Consider the following 20,265-nt stretch of genomic DNA (forward strand, 5'->3'; position numbering starts at 1 on the left):
GTTCGCACTTTTCGATTCTTCAATTGCACATTTCGACATACAGATGCAACACAGTTACTACAATATTACTTTCACAAGCGTAGTATACAGATAGACACATATTCGAAATGTGATATGTTATACACCATCCCCCTCCCTCCCCTCCTCCCTCCCAACCACCTCCGGTCCCTGGTCAAGTTAGAGTTCTTGACAATTACGAATATCAACTGTTGGCAACATTTATGCCGGAATTGGAGAGTTAAAGTACGAAACGCCTGCATTGAAATATCTTTCCATTAGAAGTAAACAATCAAATTTCGCCAAAATTTGGACAGGAAAAAGACCCGCCTATAACAAATTCGAAATGCCCATTTCGACAGGGCGAATTTCGCAAATCGTTCCTATCAAATCTGGAAACCTTGTATTAAAGGATCCTAAATCCTTTAATGTTTCCTCTCTATAGTCCGCTCTACACCTCCCGCTACAAGTAAATTACAAGTAATTATGCCAAAACGCAGCTTCTTTCCTCTCGGAGGGCACAGAGGAAGTGGGTGGGGATGGGTGGGTCCAAAGATGGTACATACCTTGTGTAAACGGAAAACAAATCGGAATTGATTAATCGACAGGGGTCGAAATTTGAATAAGTCGGGGGCCTACTGTAGTTTATTGTTTCTAACAAAATGTGCAAACTAAGTTAAATATGAATAAAACAGAGCAATCTTGAAATGGCCTCTGCTAACTTCATCATATCAGTAATTGTATTAATGGCTTGTTCAAACTAAATTTTTAAAAAGGCAGAAAGACCACGTGACTGCTGGATATTTGGTCCACCACTTATTCCATAGTCCCCTCCTCAAGACAAAATCGATCAGGCGAATTCGACATAGTCCTTTCGACATGTCGAATAAAGAAAACCTCAGCTGTAAATTTCAATTAACAGTAATTATAGCACATGTTTTGTTTTCCTTAGATTCCAAAAGTACAAGACTACACAACATTGCATAACAAACCCCCTCCCCAACGCCTCGCGCTGATATGTCGCTCTCACAACTATAACTTCGACCGGTCGAATTGATAAATACATGTAATATGTGAATATCCTGTGTGATTTATGACACATCTTTACCACCGCACCTCTCTTGTATCGTTTTAGACCCCTCTAACATATCCTTTGTAATACAGGCTGTTTTAAATGAATTCAAACAGAGAAAGGCATAACATTCCCCCTCCCTAACCCTTTGAGCTCATCTGTCGCTCTCACAACTATAACTTCGACCGGTCGAATTAATCAATACATGTAAAATGTGAATATCCTGTTTGATTTATGACACATCTTTACCACAGCACCTCTCTTGAATCGTTTTAGACCCCTCTAACGTATCCGTTGTAATAAAGGCTGTTTTAAAAGAATTCAAACAGAGAAAGGCATAACATACCCCCTCCCCAACCCCTTGAGCTCATCTGTCGCTCTCACAAATATAACTTCGACCGGTCGAATTAATCAATAATTGTAAAATGTGAATATCCTGTTTGATGTATAACACATCTTTACCACCGCACCTTTCCTGTACCGTGTAATACCCCTCTAACATATCCGTTGTAATAAAGGCTGTTTTAAAAGAATTCAAACAGAGAAAGGCATAACATTCCCCCTCCCCAACCCCTTGAGCTCATCTGTCGCTCTCACAAATATAACTTCGACCGGTCGAATTAATCAATACATGTAAAATGTGAATATCCTGTTTGATATATGACACATCTTTACCACCGCACCTTTCCTGTACCGTGTAATACCCCTCTAACATATCCGTTGTAATAAAGGCTGTTTTTAAAGAATTCAAACAGAGAAAGGCATAACATACCCCCTCCCCAACCCCTTGAGCTCATCTGTCGCTCTCACAAATATAACTTCGACCGGTCGAATTAATCAATAATTGTAAAATGTGAATATCCTGTTTGATGTATAACACATCTTTACCACCGCACCTTTCCTGTACCGTGTAATACCCCTCTAACATATCCGTTGTAATAAAGGCTGTTTTTAAAGAATTCAAACAGAGAAAGGCATAACATTCCCCCTCCCCAACCCCTTGAGCTCATCTGTCGCTCTCACAAATATAACTTCGACCGGTCGAATTAATCAATACATGTAAAATGTGAATATCCTGTTTGATATATGACACATCTTTACCACCGCACCTTTCCTGTACCGTGTAATACCCCTCTAACATATCCGTTGTAATAAAGGCTGTTTTTAAAGAATTCAAACAGAGAAAGGCATAACATACCCCCTCCCAAACTCCTTGCGCTCTTTTGTCGCTCTCACAATTATAACTTTGACCGGTCGAATTAACAAAAACATGTTAAATGTGAATATCCTGTGTGATTTATGACACATTTTTACCACAGCACCTCTCTTGTACCGTTTTATGCCCCTCTTACATATCCTTTGTAGTAAAGGCTGTATTAAAAGAATGTAACAGGGAAAGGCATAACATTCCCCCTCCCCAAGCCCTCGCGCTCATCCGTCGCTCTCACAATTACTTCGACCGGTCGAATTAAGAAATACATGTGAAATGTGAATATCCTGTGTGATTTATGGCACATCTTTACCACCGCACCTCTATTGTACCGTTTTAAACCCCTGTAACCTATTCTATGTAATAAAGGCTGTTTTAAAAGTATGCAACAGGGAAAGGCACAACATACCCCTTCCCCAACCCCTCGCGCTCATCCGTCGCTCTCACAATTACTTCGACCGGTCGAATTAAGAAATACATGTGAAATGTGAATATCCTGTGTGATTTATGGCACAAGTTAACCACCGCACATCTCTTGTACCGTTTTAGACCTCTCTAATATATCCTTTGTAATAATGGCTCTTTAATATAATTCAAACAGAGAAAGGCATAACAAACCCCCTCCCAAACCCCTCGCACTCATCCGTCGCTCTCACAATTATAACTTCGACCGGTCGAATTAGTAAATACATGGTAAATGTGAATATCTTTTTTGATTTATGGCACAACTTAACCACCACTTCTCTTGTACCGTTTTACACCCCTCTAACGTATCCTGTGTACAAAAGCCTCATTAATAAAAGTTCAATCAGAGGAGTGGCTACAGATAAATTAGATAAAATCACTTCGACCGGTCGAATTTTGAGGTACAATCGTAGTTAAATTTCAATTGCAGTAATTTCGACAGTGCATGCGTCTACTTCATTTCTTTAAATCCGGAGACAATTTTCGACATCTTAAGAACAAAATTTAATTGACAACGACCCGACCACTCTTACATTTCATAGAAAACTCTGTAGCACCTCACTTCAATCACTCCCACAATAGGCTGATTGACTAAATTGACAAATTTATGTGAAATGTGATTTTTTTTCTACTGACTTTGTGAGGTGCCTGAAGTTCACACCTCGATTTGGCTCATTATTTCAGTAACATAGATTATCAATAAATGCTTGGAAGTATAATTGCCTTCTATACATTACTTTCTTCATAATTAAACAACATTATAACAGTAACAATTAATGTGTTTTTTTTTTCAATGAAAAAGTGTGAACAATTTCAAAGTTGTAATATTATCATGTCCGATGAAGCCTAACCTATACTCTAAACTTTGCATATCTTTGTATAAAAGAATTAAAAATAAATTGCTTTGAGATTCTGTCAATTTATGCTAACATGTAATCTGAATTTATGTCAGTGCTTTTATCATTAGGCCTATCATGTTTGTTAATTTGTTTAATGTTAATGTTTATGTTAATTTCCTTACGTTAATGTTATAATTCATTTTATTCGTATTTCCTCAAAATTCATCTTTAATTTAATTTATGACATTTTCTTTATTACTAGTCGCTCCAAATGGATGAAAACGTGAGTAATTATAACACGTAACATGAATTTATGGTTTATGAAAGTATTTATGTAAAAATTCATTGCATCTTAAATAATTACCTATCCGTATTTTGTAGGGTACCTCTTTAACAATCATTTCTATACATATCTATAAGCATCGTGTGTACTTTACATTAATTAGTTAATAGTGTTCCAAGTTCAAAATTATTTCCATTTTCATTCATTAGCTCAGAAGGACTTACCCGAGCTTTTTTAGAGTGTTTCGTGTTGCATAATGAGATGAAAATCAACGGGCATGAAAATGAGGAGAAAATGAAAGCAGGCAGATACAGCTATAACTAAGGGCGAACCTAGAAATGATATCCTGCTATCGCAGAGTTATTAGCATAAATGTTACAGGATATCCATAAAAAATGGATTTCTATAAACAAAAGAACCCAATTCCTTCGCTGATATCCAAGTTCACAAATATATCCTCTGTGTATTGATACTTTGAGAATGAATATGTCGATAAATGGCCGGAGATTAATGCAAAGTCATCAATTGATTAAAGTATGAATTTAATGAATATTCTCATATTTCTCATTTATCCCATCTTCACGTTTTCAATATCTTTTCTTTGTTTCATGTTTTATAGGAGGCGAGCTAATGTATCTGCCACTCCCACAGAGTTTGGGATGTCCGAACAAAACAGTGAGTGAAAGACCCAAACTTTTGGTTTCTAAAATATGAAACTTACAAAAATAAATACATTGTTGAATGTACGATGACACACACTTATGTTTAATGATTATCAATCGATTATCGAATTGATAATTGTTTACCTTATATATATATATATATATATATATATATATATTTTCATTAATTTTTTCTTATTAAGCTTCCTCTGGTTCCGATCACTCAACTTCTCCAGTTTCTCATGTAAAGTTCTATGTGAAATTTGCTTTTCTCTTCTTTTAAACTGAATTTTTCCCCGTCAGATGGTAACAGCTCGCCGTGAGTATTTAATGTAGAAGATTCACAAAATTTATAGCATTTTTCTTATTTATCAAATAACTTTAAGTTTATTTAGAAAAATTACATTTGAAACCTTGTTGAGTAAGTATTGGATAGAAATAAGGATGGAAAATTGCTAACGCAATTTGAAATAGTATTCTTGGTTACGATCACGTGATCACAGTCCATGTAAGCTTGCTTGGTCTGAGAGTGTACCAGTTACGCGAAACATACGTTTTCCCCTCATCAAGCTTTTTAACTTGGATTTTCGTAAAAGAAATATAAGAAAATAACTAAAGCTAGACTGTGTATATTTCACGACCTGACGCGGGTCAAGTAAGGGAGATGCGAGGTGCAGCCCCCCTCTTTTTGCTTATGTTTTAAATACAACGCAGTACGTTTATATCTAAGCGAAGTTGCTCCCAAACCCCCAACCCCGTCCCCCGCATGGTGAATCGGGTTCAACGACCTCAGGGCGACACCTTCTCCTTTACGAAACCCTGGATCAGCCCCTGACGACGGTTGGAAACTCAGCAAAAAAAGTATATTGTTTCGATTTCCTGATTTCAAAAAACATCTATAAGATGTATCTATCTATAGCAGATGTTTGCCGCTAGTTTGGTGAATTAAAGGTTACTTTAATTAAACATATTCCTTATTTCGTTTCGAGAAATCTGTAGCAGGCTCTTTTCTAATTTCTAGTTTCATTGAATTCGTTGATATTTTTAAAACAGGGATCATGATTATCAACGATCGATAATACCATCGGCAGGTAAGATGAGACAGATATTGGTTTCATATCATCGGTGGTCATTAATAGAACCTTTAACTGGCAGGATAGAGTTTCTGTTTATATTACTATTAGCTTCTTCTGCATATTTATACGGATAAGGATTTGTTTTGTTAGAATTTCTTGCGAGAATCCTATATACAGAACTTGGACCGCTGGACATGGAACAATTGAGACATCAAATGTAAATTTATGTAGGTTTTGACATAGTTATTAAGCAAACAAATGATGATAATCTTCGCAATTAATTGATTATGGGTTTATTCTGGTTATATAGACTTATCTAAACTATCACTCTTTACGAAACTTGCCAGAATCACTGTTAATTAATCTAAGGACATTTGCAATTTTGTGAAGATAAGTGATTTGAGAAAGCTTTTGATTCCGGAGGAGGGAGGGGCTAGGGGGGGTGGTAGTTGTTAAGTATAAGGGGTGGTGAGGAAGACTTGAAGAGGGTGAGGGGATGGTTAATCTACATATCGTCCTTTCATTGACATCAATCAATCAATCAATCTCTCCTGCGCCTTGATCACCCTTCCTGGTGAACATGCGCGCGATATAAATCACCATTATTATTATTATTATTATTATTATTATTATTATTATTAATAATGTTAAGATTGCTGGCAGGTAGCATTGTATATTCTTCTTTTTTATTGTTTCATTCGATTTGGTTTGATATTTGTCATTTTTAACAATGTTTTCATCATTGTATTGATTGTATTATTCGGTTCCAGTTGATCTGCAGTGCCTTCCTGAAATACCACGGTAAGTCATTGAGTCTGTCTGTTGTTTGCTCTGTCAGTTAGTCAGTCCTTCATTCCGTCAGTCATTTAGTCTGTCAATCTATTTATCAATCAGTCTTAAAGTCTCCCATGAACAAACTGTTCAATCTAAGTTTTGACACTTAACATCAATCTAAGTTTTTTTTAAATTTCTAATGAAGTTATTTTAATTCTCATTTATTTAGATCGAAATTATTAAAGCGGAATGAAGGCAATTCTGGAAAAACTGAGGAATTGGCAGGTAAATTTGCGAGAAAAATGTTTTTTTCAGTTTATTTATTTCAATTGAATAATTTCAATAAAGTCTCTTGATAAAGGAGGTGTATCTGTGGTAAAAAAAAACATAATATTGAATGCATTTACGTTCAAATGGTTTTGGAGATTTACGTCATTATATTAGAAACAGATATGATCTATTATTTCTCCTTTTCTCTTGTTTGCATTAGGTTATGATCTTATCGCAAATGAAAATCCAAGTAAGAAAATCAGGCAATGAAAAATAATTAAAAGTCAACGCTGTAATATTTTATTCACAAACTGAAATTATTATTCTTGATTTTAATGGGACCGCCAGTTTCTTTCTCTTTTATGTACCATGTTTGTGAGGGTTTTGGAGTGGTCTTGTTACATGATGTACCATCAGCCGTCTGCCAGGGGGGAAAAATGGCGGCTTCCTTAAAGAGGTCCATCCCATAAGGATTGTACTCCTATTAGGGAAGGTTTCTCGCTTGCTCGTCAACCTAACGCAGCCTTTGTTTTGACCTGCTTGTCTTGGACGTTATGATGATTATGTGTGTAATGACATTTATAAAATGTAAATTTGATCACGTGACCATGCAGAGCAGGATTCCTTACTTAATCGTATATCGATCGATCGGTCTATACCGAACATATGAAAACAAAGGACTATGATGGTGCGAGACGTCACCTGGATGAACCATTTGAGAAATAATTGCGTTAACTTTATTCTACTTTAATGACACAAACAAGAAGGAAAATAATGAAACCAAATCATCCCGTTAACGTATTTATTTGAAATATTTAATACCGTAACTTTGTCCTTCTCTCCAGACCATCATCTTGTATTAATATTTGTGGAAGAAATGTTATCGATTAAATAATAATAATAATTATATAACAATAACTCCCTGTCTGGTTTTTATGTCCTCAGTTACAGACAGGTCTTTACCAGATTTACCAAAGTAAGTTCATTGTTTTTCGAATCATTTATTCCATTTATCGTTTTGTTCATTGTATTAGCATCATTCCTCCCATTTATCCCTTTATTGTGCTGTTAAATGAAGTGGTCAAGTCATACTGTCATGTGAATAATGATAGTTATCTCCGTGATCGAGTGAAGACCGAAGATATCGCATTTTTAGCTTAAAAGCAGACATAAACGGGAAGATTCAAATGTTGTCGCAGTGGCGTATAGCTACCGCTTTATGTGTTGGGCAGTATGTTCACCCAACGACACACCCGCCCTGACTCACTCATAAATATAAAATCCTTTACATTGAAGCATTTTCAAACAGCTTCACTCTTTATTACCGACATCGTAGAGCTGTGTCATTGGGCTGGGTCTATACTCCAAAAATATGACAACAAAGGACTATGCTGGTGCTAGACGCCCCATGGATGCACCCTTTGAGAAATAACTGCTTTTTTTATACTTTAATGATAAACAAGAAGGAAAATATAAAAACTTAAATAGTTGAGCTAATTATGTGTTTGTCTGGATAGGATTAAATCTATATTGTGTAACGCGTTCGTGCTATCAAAACAACCCCTATATCCTAACCCCATAACCTCATATCTACCAGAGAGTGTATTTCTGTTCTACAATAATTTTGAAACTTTATATTTTGGAGATTACCAAATACAGAACACAAACGTTATAAGTTTATTATCTTAGCCTTCTTTTATGTCGGAGTTTCTAATATTAACTACGTTGATCGTCGTATACCTTACTAACATTTATAGTGTTTTATTTATTTCTTAAAGATGAATAGATTTTAATAAAGTTAATAATCTGATCTGCAGGTTGGCATTGCCTCAACTAGAAAGAGGAGGAGAGGACAGTTCTGTGGAAGCTGGTGATTCAGAAGGTGAGATTATATATATGATATTTTCTTGACATTACCTATATTTTTACATTATCTGTATATGAACGTTACATTTATATTTTACATTAAAAATATGTTTACGTGATATTTAAATTTACATGATATATACACTAACGTTATATTTAAATTTATACTATTTTTGTATTTACATTATAATTATACTCATAAGTTATTTCTCATATTTGTTTGATTAGTTTTTACCGAGGTCGTTGGTAGAGTGGAATATCGGTTTTAATAAAACCACTGATGATTGAAAATGATGTTTAAGATTCCTTCGTTGGCGCCTTCGGAAACTAAAATGTTTTATTTTCAGATTTGCTTTCTTTATGTATGAACAAGTAAGCTTTTATATTCCATAAGGAAAATATAGAAAATATCCTTTTGTGTAGCTTATGTAAAGCTGAAGTCGAAAATTTAGACCATTTTTATTTTGGAGCTGTTTATTTACATTTACCTTTCTTCTCGATACAGAGCAATATTTTTTTGAGAAATAATTAATCCTCCCTCCAAGAGGGGGATTTGTTTCTTCGGTTATAACGTAATAGCCGATAATCCCTTGAATTTTATTCTATATATTTCGTTATAATTATATTTATTTCATATTATAAATCCCTTGTGATCGTCTTCATACCTTAACTTGTGATCAATATGATTTCATAATCCGGAAAATCATACAAAAACATAAACATTGAGGGTTCTTTTCGTTAATACTGTTTTCTACATATTTTGTCTAGTGTACTATTCCACCGCTTCAGAAACAACAAGTAAGCTATCTTCATTTATGAATTTAGTTAGAAACTGTATATCTAGTTCGAAGAAAATCATCGCCAATGCCTTATTTGCGTCTCATGTTTTATTGATTAACGAACAATGAAACTGATTCATTGATTTACCATATCGATAAAAGACAACAACTTATTAGAAAATATTTTTAAAAAGCCCATCTAATTCATGTTTTTTTTTTATTCTTTTCATTCTTTCAGGTTGTCTTCCACCCACTCACCCAAAGCGTCCGAAGTAAGAAAGACTGATATAAGTTGACATAATTACTCAAAAGTTTATTGAAACTTTGAGTCCTTCACATTTAGGCATGTATGTAATTAGAATGTTTGTATGGAAAGTTAATGAGTGAAAAGATACTTATTCAGCTTCTTCCCCTTTAACATTATTAATTAATTACTTAATTAACCTATCGAATAAATACAGAGAAAGAAAATAAAAGAATTATTCTAAACATATTCTTTTTTGCTTAATAGCTATCTGTTTCATTACTCTTTGTTTGTTTGTAATCAACAGATTGTCTATTCGTGTATCAAAAACTAGTGCCAACAACTCTAAGTACGAATGTAAGTATACGTTATGATATAGCCGTCTTTTGTTAGTCAAAGTCAAACTTCAATTAGCCGAATGTACCGTTCTAAACAAGATGACCTTTTGACCTTTTTTCTTCTTATGACTCGTATTTTACCCTTGTCTTAAGCCTTACATATTCACTATTACAGGACAGTGTGTCGGATCGTTCAAAAATATTCAGGTCTCCTTAACATCCATAAAATCAACATAAAGTAAAACCAAAACTGTATACATATGAATATGCCCATTTATCGTTTTCGATAAAATACAAGAATCAGCGTTCAATTCATAAAGTTGTAATATCAAATGTATTCTTTAAAAGACAGACCCTTCGCCCATGACTATATGTAACTTGATCTTTCTATTTTCTAATCATGTCAAGGTAAGGTCTAGATATGTTTGGTATTTCCCTTCAAGGCACGCTATAATTGATACGAGATTTTGATCGTCCAGTTCCCAATTAGTGTCAAAAAAACAAAAACAAAAAACCCTAGGAGACAAACCAAAATTTAGTTACATGCGATTGCCAAATGAAACCAGTCAGAGTTGTATGACTATTGCTCTGTCTTTAAAGAGAACTGTGAGCGTCCCATGACAAAGCTAAATTGAAACTGTTTGCTTTTGAAGACCCTTAAATATTTTCAGGTTTAATGACCCTAATATTCTTGCGCAATTAAACATCTGATGCATTGATTGATACGTCTCATGCTACAAATAAACACCGAACTTTGTGATCAATTTCGCTTTTGTTTTTACGAGAGACACTAATGATGCTATATAGTAGGCAAGGCACGACGGAACCGGGGGCACAGGGGGCACGTGCCCCCCCCCCCCCACTTTTCCTCAGGTTAAAAATGTGCCCTTTTTCTACATAAAAAAAATTGTACTCTTGATCACCCTTATTAGGTCAGCGATATTTCAGTAAGAGATCTAATCCTAATTTACAACTATTGATGTATTGCTGTGGGTCAAACTCAAAGCTACTTCGAATGGAAGAAAAATGTTAAGCTCTTAACAAGAAATAAACTCTAATTCGGCAGATTCCTACTTCAGCAATTAGAATTTTGTATAAGTACCTGAATGGTTACGCCAATCAAACATCAACTTGTAAACCTGGATTGATGAAAGAAGGTGATAAATGTTGCTGTTGCTACACTGCAGAGCTAGGATCGATTTGAATGTATAGGACTAGGAGCTTTATAAAGTAGCCTATACTACATGCATCGGCTTAGTTCATCTTCAACTGCATTTTTTCCTCGAAAGGGGGGAGGGGGCGTTGATGGAGTGATGGAGTGATGTGTATAATAAGATAATACAATAAGAGTTATAGAGGGAACTAAATATCAGGCTGCATCAGTCCAATCGAATTTCTGCAAAGTGCCCTTCGACGTCGGTGCCCCCCCCCCCCCCCCAGATTAAAAGTGCATCCGCCGCCCTTGATAGTAGGTGGTATTAGGATTTCGCAATAATTGCTCCTTGCATCCTCCTTTTCTCATGTTAGATGACTATGCCACAACAGATGGCACATCCGATCATGGAGGCAGAATGTTTAATGAAAGCAACATGAAATTGATATTCAAACTGAAGCCTGGACTTATATATAACAGGTGGATGGGAAGGATCGTAACCAGAGAAGGAACTCAGAAATGCGTTGTCATGACAACGGTCAGAGGTATTGGCGAGATATTCTTATATAACCAGCAAAACAGAATATGAATGTTTAAATTTTATTATTTTTACAACTGTTGGAGGCTTAAAAAGAAGTCATGACATTTTCGTGATATTTGCATCATAACGCAATTTAGTAACATAATTAACAACAAGATTTTTCATAAAAGGTTATGTTTATTAAAATTTTTCTTCGTGACAGAATGTTCATGTCAACATATAGTTTTCACTACCAAAACGCTACATGGTTTTATATTAGAACTTTTCACCAAAATATTTACGAATTCACATATTGTGTATACAAGTTATACGATTAAGCCTGTTGTTATAGTTAAATATACCAAAACTCCAGGTAACATAAACAGATATTGTGTTTGTAATTCTGTTCTCTGTTGAGATAACATTATAATACTTTACTTTACACAGGTTAATTCTTTGTTGTTTTGGGTGTTAGAACGGTCAAAGTTGAACTGATTATATAGTAAATGTTCTACCAACTGATTCTGTGTTTAAATTCTTATTTTAGAAAAATTCATAAGAAGGCAAATGTTACTATGGAAACTCTTTGTTAAAAACACTCTTGATCTACCGGTGACGAAGAAACATCTCGTAAAGGTGGAAGGGTTTGGCTTAATGACAGGTAGATATTTGTCCAAGAACCATTTTATTATAGTGATACATAAAGTAAATTCAACCTTTTTATATTTAATGATGACGATCTTACTATTTTGTTTTGCAACTGACGGCAAGAATAACATTTGACCCATCCTCCCAAAGCCCCCCTGGCCCCTTATCATTATAACACAAACAGCCATATAAATCTAGAACCTTGGGCACCGGCATCTCCCTCCCCCCAGGGCCCCCTCCCTGTGAGTTTGAAAGCAACCGCCAAATCACTTCAAAACGTCCCCGCCAAATCGACCCTCCGTGAATTCTGCAACACAAATTTCATTAATATAATTTTGTTCAACAAAACTGGGCTTTAAGTCAAACTTTCTTTTTTTCTAATTTAGATCTCTTTTCTTAAGTAGTTTCCTTTCTTACTTCTAAACAACATTTACCCCCCCCCCCCGGCTCCACACACATACACACCTTCACCCACCCCACTACGACCATGCCTTGGGTCATTCTGGACAGAAGCAAATTTCGAAAACTTACTATGATATTTGAACCTTTCCTGCAGGCAAACAAAGGTTTATCTTTTGAAAGGAATTACCTTAAATGACCAAGATCATGCACTATGATAAATATTGACTTTTAAAGTTCCCATTTTGTGATGTAACTTTTGTTGTATCGTTATATTTATTCAGAGAAAGTTTATTTGATACAAGAATATGTTGAATGTCAAACTCTTGAGAGTCGTCTGACAGATGCCAACAGCACCGTGACGTCATCAAAACCATTGTATATGACAGAGGCCGTTGGACTAATTTCCGGAATCCTGGAAGGAATGAACGTCATCCAGTCACATGGGGTATGTGACGTAACATTGAATATTAATGAGATTGAATATTAATGAGATATAACTGTAGAATCGCAGGTAACCTTCCAAACATATACTTGAAGCATTTGTTGGGATTACACATATCGTCAGTTCTTACTGTAATCCTAAATAGCACATGCTACTGACGATCCAGTTTTCACAGTGGTACAAAACTTAAAAGATTTACGGTGAAGTTACTGTGTTCTCTGTGTGTATCGGTTGACGAATTCCTTCTACACCCACCCAACTTTTGTTCAATTAATTAGCTTGGCTAGTCAAGTTCTATTGAAATTATGTAGAAAAAATAATGTATATGTATGTGGATAATACTAGTAAAAGAAGTACCTGGGTTAAAGCAATATCTATTTCAAACCAAAAAATTGATTGCTCAATAATTAAATTTCATTTAAATAGAAATCAAGGGGTTTCTTGCTCAATTGCCACCTCATCAGAAATACCACATTTCTTAGTTTGAGGTATAAAGTAGTTTTGGGTGAAATTGGTGACAAAGCGCAAAAGAGCTGCCTTAATACATTAATTCACTTTGATCGATAAAAGTTGACTTTTAAGCTATCAAATGAAGTACAATTCTTAAGACTTTATAAAAACTACAACATGTTCTTATATACACCTTATCACTTAATTTTAGTTTCTACATCCGGGCCTCTCCACTAAGAAGATTCTAATCCACAAAGATGGATTCTGTAAACTCTATGACTTTTGTTTGGATGAAGATGCTGTAAAGATAAGCTCTCTTAAGAAAAGCAAGGTTAGAAGCCATTTTTTTTTTGTTACCTGACTTTGTTTGTTTACTTGTTTATTTTGTAATTAAGGTTATATACACTAATTGTGAAACCTTCACAGACACAATCAAGTGAGCTATTTTGAAGCCACCTATATCTTTAACCGTGTTAATTTGTGTACGGATCGCTTACCTCCGTGTAAGCCAGTACTCCTTCTCCTTACTCTATAGGGTTATGCATGGATCAACTTCATGCATGTTCGATTAGTCAGATATAGACATACGCCAAAATAGCTATTTAATCGCGTCATGCTCTTAATTAAGCAACTATGTTTTCGGCGTACACCAAGTATGGTTATGATTATATTGTTTTAAATTTTCTCAATCAAACTTGTTTTTTTTTACCTTTAGTTATAACCTCGTAAAATATATCACTAATTTATATATTTTGAGTGAAATTCATTCAATTGAAGTTTCAATCTAGTAGATAAAAAAGAAACTTTGTGTGGACAATAATTTGTTATCATGCCGTCCCCATTCCTTCCTTATCGAAGAGTATTTATCCTCGACTGGTTTATTTCTGTTAATATTTTGTATTTTTGATACCTCTGGGGGAGGTTTTAAACCAACCCTTGTGCCAACAATGATTGTCCACTAAATCTCGCCCGATAGACATGTGCTGTTAAAGGAAATAATAATTACCAACTCAATATTGGTTTCAAAATGTAAACTGCACAAAATGTGAGTAATGCTCAAATTTTGTTGCCAACAAAAATTTAACTTTTTGCCTAAATATATTATTTTATACTAAAGTGATGGAGAACACTACCGGATAGTATGTAATGTGAAAGAGAACAAAATTCGTGCTTAATTTTTTCCTCGAGTAAGAATTATAAAAATTCGACGAAAAATATGAAATTTTCAATAACCGATTTTTTTTCTTTCGTTTTTTGTTTAAATTTGTGTTTTTGCAGGTGAAGCATTCTTTAAACCTTTTTGCTCCAGAAGTTTGGCGGGATAATAAATACAATAAAATGAGTGATGTTTGGTCAACAGCAGTAGTGATTTGGGAAATAGTATCTAATGGTAAGTATACGAGCTTAAACGCTTAAGCTGTGAAACTCACAAAACTGGTGTGGTCCTGTCTAACTTGTAATATGAAATCTATGTAAAAAGTACCATGTATGCATATCAACATGAGTAAGATGCTTTTTTATCATATTTTATACTCATATATGTATTTTAACATCAACGTTACTTTCTTCCCTGTCGATGAGTTGGTAATCAATGTGCTTTTCAATCCCAACTACTCACCCCACACCACATCACGGTTATTACAGCCAAACTGTACCGACACATTAGGTTGAATTGTGTTAAAAGTGGGCGATTTCAACCCCATAGCTATACGCTACTCTTCTATGTTGTGGATCCGTAACTTCATTTTTATGTTATCAATCTTAAACCACTGTAGGATCACATCCGTTTGGTGGCGACCAAGACGGAGAAGTGGCATCTAATGTAGATCCCACATTACTAAAGGACAGACATGCCATCTTCACAGAACACTTAAGGTAACTTACAAATTATTAATCTTTCTGCAAAGTTTTAACAATCTTCCCCCCCCCCCCATTTTAGGGTCTATGAACCGACACTGTGTATGATTACAATTTTGGTCATTTGTTTTTGGGATATCGGAACAGGACTGGTCAAAGTTTGATTTACGGTCTGGGTACATGAGACTGATCAGTTGCATATCATTATGATGCTTTTACATTTGAAAGTAGCGAAAATAGCAGTAAAGACCTGCACGGTTGTTTAATCTCTTAACTTCCAGATTTGCACATCGAATTGGCTATTATTTTGCGTGATTTCATAAATCGTCATTTTTTGTTTCTAATTACCCAAAGGAACAACGCCTTATATCGGTGTTTTAATGAAGATTGGAAGAAACGCCCCACGATTCAACAGCTGAGAGAGTCATATTTCAAAGTGAGTTACAAAAACGTTGTTTAACATAAGACGAGCTCACGTTTAGTCATACTGCATATTTGGAAGCACACAAAAAAATTATTTCATTATTGACTCACACACTAAATCGTCAATGTAACGTTGTCGCTTAGTCAATGTAGTTCTCACTAGCTAACCCCTACCCTTCACTGCATGGATAGGTGCTACATTGGCCACCTTCTATTATCCGTATCATAGACATGTAGCTTGTTATATATGATACCTCAAAATGTTCGTCCTCCCCCCCCCCTCCCAGCCCACCCCCACTTCTCATTATCTCAACCGACTACGTTCAAACAGTGACGGCTTGTGTTTTGATAGTGACCTTTTATAATTTATTATACAGGTAATACGTTGAAATCGATTGATATTCAATTTAAACCATTTTGGCCTTCCATAGCCAATTATGGAATCATTGGCCCGCACCCCTTTCGTTGCTATGAGTACTGTCCTATACTTGCACAGCCAGGTATATCGTTTTCACGTGTCTTACATTTTGCAGGTCTTCGATGTAATAGAAGATGGCTCCTATGAAACTCCTCGTCTTGATCTCTACACTTCTATGAATCCAAACAGTAACAGCAAAGGTCGCAAAGATGTTTACCAAGACCAGTATTCGATTGTTTACTAGAGAAATAGCGCGACCTGTGTTTGCAATGACATGTACATTCATAGTTCTATTGCAATGATAAGTGCTACTAATGTAGCTACAACCAACCATTAATATATCTACATATAAGTGACGCAACATTGCATTGCTAGAGCAATAGCTTAAAGAATACCTACAAAATGCAAAGTGTCCTGTATAAAGGAAACAAATGAACTTATTTTTACTTTGACCTAAATCACTTTCAAAACGTAGTACTTATAACTATGCTCCGACAGGTTAATGTACATACAGGATTCTTGACAACAAAAAAAACATTTTATTGCAATCACGAGATTGTTAATTGAAACCCTTTCTGTTACTTATTATGTGTTTTTGCGAGAAAAAGGAAACTATTAAGCTTTGCTATATGGATCAATGACATTATATGACTGGAAAGAAACAGCAGTGCCTTTGAAATAACGTATTTAAACGCATCACTGAAAGCAACCCTTAAAATATTATTTCATATCGCATGATGGTAAAGTTTTTATTTTCCAGACAAGTCCTCTAACACAGATACTAGTCAAGAAAAACCCCTAGTCCACTTACATTATTGAAACTGAAACCGGGTGTTTATCGTGACAGTGTTACATCAAGTGAGGTGTCAAGAGTCCCATCGAAAGAGGTTATATAGATATACTACACATGATACTGGTTGTTAAAAGTTGTATTGGTGAGCGACAGTATAATTATGACACGGTTGCAAAAACTACACTGTTAATTTACAGCCTCAATGTTAGATCTTGATTGCGTGTGAGAGTGGGCTAATAACTCTATCTCAGTTGGTTGTTTTTCTTTAGAAGCACCCTTATCTCCAGTCCCGCATGATTCGATGTTTTCGCTCATTAGTTTTGAGATCTATCCTAGAAGCTCAGACAAAGTATTCTAACGAAAATCAGGAAATTCCATCTCGATAAGAATAAGTAACAGTTTAGTCCATCACGTTTGCGCTTTAAGAGCAGTTTGATGGACTGAAAATGAAAACAACAAAAATAACTACAACAAAACAAAACAAAACAATAAAAAACAACTTCAACGTGTGTTATGCTGATTAATGTGGGTTTAATTCCTTTGCAAACATATGATAGTATATCAGCCACAGAAGATCAGACATCTTACCATTTACGAGGTTTTCGTAACACATTCCCGGTGAAGCGAACAGATGCGTGGCGCAAAAACAACATCATACTACTACTATACTAATAATAATAAGTAAAATTTATATAGCGCATAATCAGCAAAGCTGCTCAAAGCGCTTTACAAATGTAAAACCTAAAAACAAATAGTAACAAAAACCAAAATATTAAATATATAAAATCAATAAGGCAAAAAAAAAATGTAAAAGCCAAAAGCAACAATATGAAAAACACACTCGTACTAAACGATACTAAAAACTAAAACGCATATAGTCCAAAACAATTTCAGAGGTATATGTAAATAGTAAAATAGATTAAATCATAGTCTATGTTTCAATATAAATAAGTATGAGAAACTTTAGTACAAGACAATTATTGTAAAAGCCTATAACAGATAGTAATAAACACCCAATACTAAACGATAAAAAATGTTACCGCCCTTTACTTCCCCCACCCCCATTACCCGGCTCCGGACCAATTAGCCTAGTGCTCTTAGTGCAGCGGTACAATGGATTTAAGATGGGCAGCAATTATATATTCAGGGCGTTGTGAGAAACATATCAACACATTTACAGTACATTTCACGTAAGGATGATAGGTATTTTATTAAAACACAGAAACGTTATTTACTGAGACAAAATGTAACTTTAATGTAAAAAACAAATGACGTGTCAAGATTATCAATTAGTGTATAAAAGCCAAAGGATAATTACCCTAAGCAGGCTATATGAGCAGGCTATGTTACTCAGTGTGTGTGTTTTATATTGTTTTTTTTTAAATCTTTTATGCATCAGTTCCGATCAATTTCTCCTGTTTGTGCATGTAAAATTTCACTTTATTTTGTATGCACATGATACGAATTTACTATAATATTATAGTAAATATATAAAGGTCGCGATATAAATATACTCTTGTAACGATATCAATACTGAAATCCCCAAAATTACTGCCTGGTTCAGATCCAATAAACTTCACTTAAATGCTAAAAAAACTACCACCATTACTTTTTCATCCCAATCAACGACTAATCGATAGAACGCCAGTACCTTTCTCCCATTCCACAAATTTTCTTGGCATTACCCTAGATCAGGGTTGTCCAACCCACGGCCCGCGGGCCACAGTCCGGCCCGCCGCAGGGTTGCGTCCGGCCCGCCAGAGATGCTCGACGGTGCGAAATTTTAGTGATCAGATTTATTGATAACAATTTGAAGCTATATAATCAATCATTCGAACCTTCTGGGTCCAAAAAAACTGCAGCATACAGGTCAGTTTGTGTGACACTCTCTCAGCGGAGGGGGGGGGCGGCTGGACTTTATTCATCTGTTTTATCAAGAAGGAAAATAATTCAGTGCGCTCCGCGCGCAGTGCTCACATTTTGTTGCCTTGGGCTTCGGGCAAAAAAATCGAAAAAACGAGCGTAGGGTTCATGCGGCCCCCTCCTTCATAATAATCATCCATGTGGCCCTCCTCTGCAAAAGGTTGGACAACCCTGCCCTAGATGAAAATCTCAGTTGGATCCCACATATTCAGAACTTAAAAAGAAAAGTGTCCAAAGCCATTGGCATTATCAATCGTTTATAAAAAATTGTCCCCTTTAAAACTCTGATAACTTTATACAATATTCTTATCTTGCCTTTTTTATCGTATTGTTGTATTGTGTGGGGTTACACTTATCCTAGTCATATTAATAAGCTCTATATTCTACAAAAGAAAGTGTTGCGTTCAATTTATGATGTTCCTTACAATAGTCACTCTTACAGCCTCTTCTGTGACAGTAAACTCTTAACCATATTTGAATTAGTCAAGTACTACACCTTAATCTTTGTATATAACTTTTTTTCACGACAATCTACCAAGTAGCTTCTCCTATTTTTTTGTATCAAATAATTGTTTTCATGCTTATAATACACGCAATGCAAATTTACTTTCCGTTCCCCATTATTCTCTTTCAAGTAGTCAACATTTTGTCAAATACTCTGCTATTTCTTATTGGAATTCCGTACCAACTGAATTGCATTCAATGAATAATTTATCCTCATTCAAACGTAATTTAAAGCGTTACCTTCTTTCGAATAGAATTTTATGATTTAGTCTAAAATTCGGGCCACGTCTTTGTTAAAGTTTTTTTTTTCTTCTCCCCACCACACTTTTTCTTATTATTATTATTCATTTTCTTGTAACATTTTTTTTTTGGTCATACTTTGTACCTTTGTTATACTTTGTCAGTTTGTATTTTGGGGATACCTCACTAACAAGTTCTTATGAACTTTTCGAGGATCCCCACAACCATATACTTTGTATGTATATACCTGAATTATGTAAAATGTTGATAACGTTGATGGTTGAAATATAGTTGAACAAACAACAAAACAAACAAATGAAACTCTCGTTACGAAATAAAGAAAAAAGGGAGATATCATATTAAATCTAAATGCGGAACATTGAAGAATTCGATTCAATGGTCTATTTTAAATGAAAAGCGCGATTTCAAGTTGCATTCTGTCATGAATGTGAATGAGTTCCAACTGGCTTGTCTCTGCTCTAACGTGAGCAGTCACCGCAAATTTGTACAATCATTTTGAATTTCCTTCTTTCCTTTTTCTTTTCCGAAATCAATTATATCATTTTATACTACTAGCGCCTAGATTTAAGCTGTATTTTTTAATTTCATTGCTATAT

The 20,265-nt window shown here is 35.0% G+C and overlaps 1 protein-coding gene across 1 annotated transcript; it reads left to right on the forward strand.

The window, feature by feature from the left end:
• Positions 1–3,711: 3,711 nt before the first annotated feature.
• LOC139976012 (uncharacterized) lies at positions 3,712–20,261 on the forward strand. Its single transcript, XM_071984388.1, has 20 exons — positions 3,712–3,866; positions 4,486–4,541; positions 4,832–4,847; positions 5,582–5,619; positions 6,375–6,405; positions 6,608–6,663; positions 6,869–6,898; positions 7,594–7,624; positions 8,466–8,530; positions 9,283–9,312; positions 9,532–9,565; positions 9,845–9,894; positions 11,403–11,573; positions 12,096–12,209; positions 12,880–13,043; positions 13,702–13,821; positions 14,769–14,880; positions 15,266–15,365; positions 15,702–15,783; positions 16,304–20,261. The coding sequence occupies exons 1-20, from the start codon at positions 3,859–3,861 to the stop codon at positions 16,430–16,432; spliced, it is 1,437 nt and encodes a 478-aa protein (XP_071840489.1). The 5' UTR covers positions 3,712–3,858; the 3' UTR covers positions 16,433–20,261.
• The last annotated feature ends 4 nt before the right edge of the window (positions 20,262–20,265 follow it).

The sequence above is a fragment of the Apostichopus japonicus genome, chromosome 11, assembly GCF_037975245.1.
Source record: "Apostichopus japonicus isolate 1M-3 chromosome 11, ASM3797524v1, whole genome shotgun sequence".
Taxonomy (NCBI): Eukaryota; Metazoa; Echinodermata; class Holothuroidea; order Aspidochirotida; family Stichopodidae; genus Apostichopus; species Apostichopus japonicus.